The sequence below is a fragment of the Heterocephalus glaber genome, unplaced genomic scaffold, assembly GCF_053883595.1.
Source record: "Heterocephalus glaber isolate CG9 unplaced genomic scaffold, H.glaber_assembly_v1.0 deba00000122, whole genome shotgun sequence".
Classification (NCBI taxonomy): Eukaryota; Metazoa; Chordata; class Mammalia; order Rodentia; family Bathyergidae; genus Heterocephalus; species Heterocephalus glaber.
The window spans coordinates 4404787-4414097 of record NW_028258138.1 but is presented as its reverse complement, the minus strand read 5'-3'; the positions used below and the strand labels follow the sequence as shown (position 1 = coordinate 4414097).

The window sequence follows — 9311 nt, the reverse complement described above, 5'->3', positions numbered from 1 at the left end:
CTAATCTTCACCATAAATCTCATGCTCACCCCAACACTTAAAGGTAACACTCGCACTCACCCTAAGGCTAAACCCTAAACATATCCACTAACCCTAACAACAAACTCTAATCCTAACCCCCAACATTTAACACCAACCCTGACTGCAGCACCAATAACAACCCAAGTCCAACAAGAACCCCAACCCCAATCATACCCCTAACCCCTACCCTGGCCCTAAAACTTAACCTAACATAAACTCTAACCCTAATACCCAAACCTACCTTAATCCTAACCACAAACCCCAACAGTAAAACCTAAACATTACCCTAACCTGAAACCCTAACACTATCCCTAAACTAGAACGCTGAACCTAAACTCTAGCAGCAACCCTAACCCTAACCTTAATCTGCACTGTAAGTCTTACTCTCACTCTAAACCCAACACTCAAACTTAGCCCATCACCAAACCTCACCTTAACCCTCAAACCAACCCTAATCCTCACCCTGAGCTTCACCTCCACACTAAAGCTGTCCCAACTCCTAGCCCCACATTCCCTCACATTCCAGTATACTTTGATTATCAATGTACTTAGTGATGAAAATCCTATACAACATGGCCACTAACCAAAACCCTAGCCCTAAAATTAGCATGAACAAATCCTAACAGACCTAGCCCTGACACGAACCCTTACAAGACACATAACCCTAACCTGAACCTTACCATAAAGTCTTTTTTTTGGGGGGGGGGTACTGGAAATCAATCTCAGGACCTTCCGATTGCAAGGCAGGTGGTGGCCCCATTGAGCTAAATCCCCAGCCTTAACATAAAGTCTTAACCTAAGCTGACCCCAGCTTCCTAAGCCAATGCACAAAATAACCACTCAAACCTACTTCGAGACCGTGCCCTGACGTTCACCCTAAGCCTCACAAGAGCCCTACACATAGCACTGCCCCGAAGCTGAACCCTTCTCCCCAACCCTCAACCAAACCTCACTCTAATCCTTGACCACAAGCCCTCAGAACTGGAACACTGAGCGGGAGGGCCTGGTTCTTAAACCAGGGGTCTCTGCCCACCAGGAGCTGGCTGAGCTGCGGATGTGTGCAAACAGTAGCATAGGGTGGGTTGGGCCATGTGCATCCAGTTTGGCACATGCTGGTTGGGAAGGAGCAGCCAGCAGTCTGGGATGACTGCAGATGCAGCTTAGAGAGGGCGAGCCAGGAAGGGACCCAGGAAGTGACCTCACTTCCTTGACAATGGACCAACAGACCAAACAGAACTTGGAGCCCCGGAAGCTGGCGCGGTCCAGTTACTCGTGCAGAGACTGACACATGAGGACTATGTGGTCGTGTTGTTTCCCAAATTGCCTAGGCTCAGGCCACAGGAGATGGTGGAGTGGGGGCCTTGCCCACACGTGGACACTCTGGGACAGCTGTCACCCCCGGGCGCCTCTGGGGAAGGAACGCAAAGATAACTAAGGTGGCACAGGACAGCCCAGAGCAGGTGAGAGTCAGCCTGCCCATCACGCTGATGGCCCTGGGTGGCCTCAGACCCCTGCCTGGGATGTGTGGGTGAGTGTGCGTGTGTGGGTGTGGGCGTGTGAAAATCAAGGGGACTTTTGCCCTGCTGTTTCACTTGGGCGGTGAGTGCTTCCGAGCTGCTCCGCTCTCCAAGCTTGAACTCTCCCTCCTTGGGCCCAAATCAGGATAAAAAGGAGTCTACTTTTGTTGGGAGCAATGCTACATAATTCTAGGGAAAAATCATTTGAGTAGGCCTAGCTCTCCTGCCTACAGGCCAGCTATGACATTCCAGACGTAGTTGCATTTTGGCCTCGGGTCATAACTGAGACCTCTGTGATCCCCAGATGCTGTAATGCTCCAGAACCAGACCACACCTTCAGGAGACACCCTGGGAGGAACCAAATCTTCATCTGCATAGTTCCTCATTGTTCTCAGATTTCCACTGCCCCCCAGTCTTGTTACACCTTGTTTATCCCAATGTAAAGTACTGAACTCTGCATTTTCACTTGTTACATCTGTTTCCCCACGTACTGAATAAAAAGTGCTGCAAGCTAGGGGGGCTTTTGTCTTTGCTGCCCAGAGCAGCACTGATCAGACCTGAAGCTCAGCTTCTTCTCAGTCTCATTTTTCTACCTTTCCTGTCATTCGCTGTGTGCTGCCGTGGCTCGCAGGAGACCAGAACTCACTGCAGAGGTTCTGGTAATGTCCCCTTCCCCTGTTCCCTATGTGGGACTGCATAACCTTTGTTCCTTTTCTCCAGCCCCATTGTGATTAAATGTGAGTTAATGGATAAAGGTGCTTGTTAGTTTTGGGACACTAGATAAAAATCTGTAACAGACCTAAAGTCCCAAAGTAAACTACTCAACTCCTTGTTTGCCCGGAACTGATGTTCCGGACACCACAATCTATAGAACAAGCTGCAAATGTCTGCTGACCATTGTGGGACCAAAATGACTCCATTTTGGAGCCGTCTCCTTTGTTCTCTCAAATTTGTGCTTAAACTAGAAATTCACCACTTGAAATTCCTGAGTTTATTACCCAACCACCTGTGTGCCCGGGGAAAGAGCGTTCCAGGCACACTATCTGTAGGATAAGCAGTTAATGAGCTGACTGTCCACACAAGATAGATGCGGCCATTAGTCAGTGGGTCTGCTAACGATCAGTATGTGACAACCGGCCGTTAATCTTTGCCCCTTTCTCCCTCACAAAAACCAATACGTAATCCCCTTCGACCCCCAAAGCCTAGCCAACCAAAACCCTACACTTCATATGTATTAAGTATTAACCAATCACCTGGCTACTAATAACCAAAGCTTGTTGTATTCTCAATAAAAACCCTGCTAGTTTGGGACTCAGGGCTCTCAATCTCGATCCGCTGTGTCGGTGACAATTGAGAGCCCCTGCTTAAGCTTAAATAAACGACCCTCGTGTGCTTACATTGGAAACGGCCTCCTGGTGGTCTTTGGGACTTCACAATCTGGACACAACACCATCAATACGTGACAGTCGACCACTAACCTTTGTCCCTTTTCTTTAATTCTATATGTTAACTTCCCCCTCAACCCCCTGTAAGAACAGCCTTGGACTCTGAGCCAGTTGCCTCTCTAAGCTATTTTGCTTTGGGAGTGCCGTCTGGCCAGACTAATAAAGGTCTGTTTTATTTTCCAACTTGTCCGGTGTGTTCCTTCCCGGGTGTTCTTCACTGCAGTCAGCTCCTCGGAGCATTTGGTAAGGCCCTCGGTCTTACACCTACACACTTTGAACATGGAGGAGACTGGCGCAGTCAGGATGCTTGATCCAGGCACAGTGAGGAAGCTGGTGAACCAGCTGGTGCCTGCGCAGAGCTGCGGGGACCCCTTCTTTGTGCCCGCGTTCCTGTTCACCTACAGGAGGTTCGCCAGCACACAGCAGGTACTGGACCTGCTGTTCCTAAGGTGCGCCCCACCTCCCAGCCCTGGGCTCTCACCAACTCCTGGGTGGCTCTTGAGAATGCCCTGCACCATTCCATGCCCCAATTTGTCCTGTGGGAACCGGGGTGCTCAGAGGAACCCCTCAGCTGGAGTAGTCAGGACCAAGTAGGTTGAGGGACTTGCCCCGGCCCAGGAAGGAGCTGTCTACCTGGGGCCTTGCTTTCCTAGCTTCCTACCTAGGGGAATCCAGCGCCGGGTCCCCTTGTGGGACTGCATAACCTTTGCCCCTTTTTCTCCAGCCCCATTGTGATTAAAATGTGAGTTAATAGATGGAGATGCTTGTTAGTCTAAGGACGCTAGATCCTCCAGCCCCATTGTGATTAAAATGTGAGTTAATGGATGGAGATGTTTGTTAGTCTAGAGATGCTAGATAGGGATCTGTAACCGACCTAGGGTCCCAGAGTAAACTACTCAACTCTTTGTTTATCCGGAACTGATATTCCAGGCACCACAATTGTTAGAACAAGCTGCAGATGTCTGCTAACCATCAATGTGTGACAGTCGACCACTAACCTTTGTCCCCTTTTCTTTGATATGTTAACTTCCCCCTCAACCCCCTATAAAAACAGCCTCGGATTCTGAGCCAGTTGCCTCTCTAAGCTATTTTGCTTCGGGAGTGCCGTCTGGCCAGACTAATAAAGGTCTGTTTCCCAACTTGTCCAGTGTGTTCGTTCCCGGGTGGTCTTCGCTGTAGTCAGCTCCTTGGAGCGTTTGGTAAGGCTCTTGGTCTTACATTCTGAAGGCACCGCTGGGATTCCTGGGTGTGCTTCACTATAGTCAGCTCCTCGGAGCCTTTGGTAAGGCCCTCGGTCTTACACCCTGAGGCAGACTGTGCACCCCGACATACTGAGAGATCCTGGCAGAGCTGGCGGGGCTCCGTCACTGCACACATGTGGACAAAGCACCTCCTGTGGGGGGCACCTTTCCTGACACTTCCCCGTCACTCAGGGAGCAGCACAGACGATCCTCTGGGCCTCCCCTGCTTCCCTCCCCACCCTGCAATCAGATGGTCCTCCTGGACCTCCTGGGAGCTGGGAACTCCGGGTGCTAACAGACCACACCCTCCTGGCCCCCCCAGGTACCTTCTTCCAGCCCAACTGTGAGGAGGACAAGCAAAACAAGAGGTGAGAGGGCTTGGTTCTGAGAGTGAGGGCTTCTCTCTCCAGAGTGGGGTACATCCGGGGAACTGGGCTTGGGGCGGGCTGGGGAAACCCAGGCCACACACTTTTCACTGCTTCCTGCTAGAGGGCTGGGGCCTGGGGCTGCGCCTACAGGAGGAAGACAGAGCTGGGGCTGGGGCCCTGGGCATGTGGGGAGCCTGGGCTGGCCAGGGCCCAGCAAGGTCCCTGGGAGGATCCATCCCCACACCGCACAGGCCCAGCCGGGCGTGCCCACTCCTGGATGGAGGCTGCAGAGGTGTGGGGCCAGACTGCTCAGCGTGGGCCCCACACCTCTGCCCTCTGTGCCCAGCTGCTAGCGGGAAGGGTGGGCTCTGCAGGGCAGCCCTCCCTCAGGGTCAATGACAGACTATGTCATGGAGAGGCCGGGCCTCTCACTCTATGTGCCCCTCCCACCTGCAGTGCCCTGTGCTCCCTCCTGGAGACCTGGTTGGTCAAATACCCAGGAGACTTCTGCCAGTGCCCAGACCTGGCCAGCCTGAAGCAGCTCATGGCCTATGCGCTCATCAACCTGCCTGACTCGGACCTTGTTCTGCAAGTGGACAGACTCCTGACCCAATTAGAACCCCTCTGAGGAGGAGCCCGAGGGTGAGCAGGCCTGGCTGGGTGCTTGGGGGCAGGGCAGCTAGGTCAGGCTGGGCCCCACCAGGCAGAGGCTCCAGAGGGTGCTGTTCGGCTAGGAGCAAAGGAAGAGGCTGGGACCGTGGATGGGGTGGACCTGAGACAGGATGGCATCCTGCTGTGGGCTCAGGGGCTGGGGCCTCTCTGGCAGGAAGGGGCCTCCTCTGCCTTGGGAAAGACACGGGGAAGGGTAGTTGTGGGTCTTTTCTCTTGCCCCTCTGGTGTCTAGACTAGCGTCCAACCTGCAATCCGCTGCAGCAGGTGTCAAGAGAGACTCAGGAGCAAAAGGAGGGAGGGAGCCTGCAGCAGCTTTTCTGACACCTCGAGATCTGGAGCCAGGAGCCAGGAGCCAGAACAGACAGCAGCAGCCAAGACTGACTCCTTGCACTTGGCAGCTCCTGGTCCAGCTGCAGTGCCTTCCCTCCCCTCACCTGGGAAAGTCATCTTTTGTTTTTTTTCTGATTTTCCTATCCATGTTTGGATAGGAAATTTTATTTTAATAAATTTAATAAAATTCTATTGTAAAATATTTAACTGTTCATCTATTTCAAAAATCCGTATCTAGGGGCACTCAATCCTCCGGCCATGCCGAGCACCCCACACCACTGTCCAGCTGCTGCCCTGAACCCCTAGCAGAGCCCCTGGGTCCTGTGGGGAGGACACTCGCAGGATCTGCTGGACGAGGGGACTGAGGAGCCCCCAGGGGGTTAGGGACAGGAAAGTGTTGAAAGGGCGCTGAATACAGGCAGGTGAGGGGCTGCCTGTGCTGGGCAGGGCCCCTGATGGCCCCGGATTGGGGCTGCGCTCTGGGGAACCCCTCCTGGAAAGCCACTCCCTTTTGATTATCAGGTTCCTGCCCCATGAGATGGGACAGCAGCGTCCTCCCTGGCTAAGATGAAGGCCATTCAGTGCTCTGGCCTGGAGAGCTCCAAGCAACCCGAGGAGCCTGGCACCCTCCCGCTACACAGTGTACAGATGCAGAGTGTGAGGGGTGGAAGAGTAAGTACTTGGGAGGGTTTTCATTCCACGGAAGAGCTGTAAAGCCTTGGCTTTTCCAAAATGGCTCTAAGCTTTTCCACAAGAGTAAACTGCAGTGTGGCCGGCAACATGGTGCCTATGGGAATTTCACACATGCGCCCGTGGCAGTGGCCTGGGAGCAAAAAGAGAATCTCAGAGACAGAGCCATGAAGCATGTCCAATCTGAAGGAAGGGTGGAACAGTGCCTTAGGGATCTGTCAGATGACTGCTTCCCTAACAGGGCAGAGGGGAGGCAGGAAACCTATGATTTAAAAAGTAAGTCAACAACAAATAGCTGACAATGTCCAAAATTGGGCAGAAAACCTAATTTCTAAATCCAAGAAAGTTAACAAACCCCAAATGAAAATATAAATAAGAACATCCCATAGACATATGATAGTTAAACTACTTAAATATAATCAAACAAGAAACTCTTAAAAACAGCCAGGAAAACATTACACACAGTGAAATATAATAGCTAGCATCGTGTCAAAAAGCGTGGCTGGATCATTCAAGTGTGGAGAGAAAATGAACACCGGTATGGGATTCTACATCCGTCTGACTGCCATGTCAACAACAATGGAGACGTGACAATGGCTTACCAGCTACACACAAGAGTGCCAAAGTGAAAAATAAGATTCCAAATGCCAGCTACTAGTTAGGATTTGAAACAAATGGTACTGGGATTACAAAATGGAGTAGACTTTGAAACAAGCTTAGCTATTTGTTGTAAAGTACACACACAATGCTCATGTGAGCCAAATATCCCAGACCTAGGTATTTACTGATGGAAACTGAAACTAATTATTAAACCAAAACCTCTTGGCAAAAGTCGATAGCAACTATGTTCCTATTTGCCCACAGCTAGAAACAAAGCCAAAGCCTCTGCACAGGTGAGTGAACAGACTGAGGTGCATCTCACCACCAAAATACTACTCACCAATAAATGAAGCACTGATTCACCCAGCACAGCACAAACAAGTCCTCAGTGCTTTCCCACAGTGGCGGAAGTCAGATCCCAAAGCCTGTGCATTAAATGGATCTTTGCACGTGACGGTGCAGACCAAGTGAAATTTAGGCTTTCACAACGACCAGCAGTTGTCACAGGGGGGGAAATGGAAGGACAAACTAGAAAGCAGGAGCATGAATGGATGTTTAGGGCAATGAAAGAGTTCTGTATGGAAACATGGAGGTGGATATGGAACTGTACAGTTGTCAAAGCACAATGAACTGTATACTGAAGAGCTCCTTTTACTCTATTCCAATATTTAAAAATCAACCATGATAACCAGGTGAGGTGGTGCATAGCTACCATCCGCGTTAGGGCAGAGCCTGAGCCAGAATGATCTCTGGTTGTTTGAAAGGCAGGCTGAGAAACATAGTGAGACCTTGTCTCATAAAAGGAAATAAATATTGTTATGGCTTGTGTCTAGATGTCCCTCAAAGCCTCATGCTTTCTCAGAGGAGGCTGAATCTGGACTGTGTGATGCTGGGGCTAAGGATGTGTGATTACTAACCCACTACACTGAGTGGCTGGTTTGGCACTGCCCTAATCCCGATAGTCTGTATAGGATAAAAGGGGCCGAAAGACGCTGTTAAGGTCCCTTGTTGCCTTTGCTCCCTGTGCGCACCATGTTGTTTCTCCTTTGTGATGCCTGGTTTGGCCATCCCTGCCTTGGAGCCAGCCGATTATGGACTGAAATGTCTACAAACTGTGAGCCAAATAAACTCATTTCCCCTTTAACTTTGGGTGTTGGGTATTGTGTTCCCAGGAATGGTAGAAAAGTAACTAAGACAAATATCAACAAGAATGTCAGGGAATAGAAATGGATCAGACAGTGGTTGCTAGAAATATGTTACATAACGGTACTGAAGGGGGTGCTGCTGCTGAAAGATCCAGACCTAAGGAAGTTAGGAAAACATCCTTTTGCCTGGACACTGTGACTCTGGAACTGGACACAAGCACCTGGCCAGTGTGTTTTTCACAAGGGTCTGTGTCACTACTCAGAAACTACTCCACAACTTAGTAAATCTACTACGGAAAACTAGAGTCCCATCACCCATTGTAGATTAAGGACGTTTCAAATAAACAGAGAATTCTGGAATAAACACTGCAGTGGTAGGTTGCTGCTGGGAACAGCAGCGTGAATCTGTGTCTATTTTAATATAGGTCCAAATGCCCAACAAGTAAAAAAATCTACAACATCTCTAGCCATCAAGAAAATGGAAACTAAAGCATTGAGATTCCACTTAACCCTGGAATGGTTTTCTTCAAGAATACAAAAATCGGGCCAGGGATCTAGCTCAGTGGTTCTGCCGCCTGCCTCATAAGCACAAGGTTCCAAGTTTAATCCCTGGTTAAAAATAAATAAATAAATAAATAAATACACACACACACACACATAATACTAGTGAGAATGCAGGAAAAGGAAACCTTTCTACTTGCTGGTGGGAATGTAAATTAGTACAGCCATTATGGAAACTGTACTACATTTCCTCAAAAAACTAAAAGTAGAAGGGGCTCGGGATGTAGCTCAGTGATTCCTCAGCCTGCCTCGCAAGTGAAAGGTCCCGAATTCGATCCCCAGTACCAAAAACCCCAAAAAACTAAAAGTAGAGTTAACATTTGATCCAGTGGTACTACTCCTTGGTATATAGCCCAGGGAATATCAGCACATTCTGTGGGGACCTGCATGCCATGTCCACTGTGGCACAGTCCACAGTGCAGAGGTAAGAACCAGCCGCAGTGCCCAGAGATGAATGAACAGGACGAATACCACATGGCACATGTACACAGTGGAGAAATATTCAGCCATAAAGAATACATGCTGTCATTTGTGTGAAAATGGATCTACAAATCATGTCGAGCAAAATAAGCCAGACTCAGAAACACAAATATCGCATGTTCTCCCTGATAGGTAGAATCTAAAAAAGATGATGAGAAAGTACAACAGAGATTATTAGTCAAGAGGAACGTGGTGAGTGATGGAGGGAAAAGTAAAATAAAATTAAATCCAATACTCAGCA

At 49.6% G+C, this 9311-nt stretch overlaps 1 protein-coding gene across 1 annotated transcript; it reads left to right on the top strand.

The window, feature by feature from the left end:
* The first annotated feature begins 3262 nt into the window (after positions 1 to 3262).
* Positions 3263 to 5796, top strand: LOC110348622 (ral guanine nucleotide dissociation stimulator-like). Its single transcript, XM_087211916.1, has 4 exons — positions 3263 to 3434; positions 4547 to 4592; positions 5049 to 5234; positions 5497 to 5796. The coding sequence occupies exons 1-3, from the start codon at positions 3263 to 3265 to the stop codon at positions 5218 to 5220; spliced, it is 390 nt and encodes a 129-aa protein (XP_087068042.1). The 3' UTR covers positions 5221 to 5234; positions 5497 to 5796.
* Positions 5797 to 9311: the final 3515 nt, after the last annotated feature.

Coding starts and splice junctions, on each gene's coding strand:
- LOC110348622 (XM_087211916.1), top strand. CDS start 3,263: ATGGAGGAGACTGGCGCAGTCAGGATGCTTGATCCAGGCACAGTGAGG. Junction 3,435..4,546: donor GGACCTGCTGTTCCTAAGGT/GCGCCCCACCTC, acceptor TGGCCCCCCCAG/GTACCTTCTTCCAGCCCAAC. Junction 4,593..5,048: donor GAGGACAAGCAAAACAAGAG/GTGAGAGGGCTT, acceptor TCCCACCTGCAG/TGCCCTGTGCTCCCTCCTGG.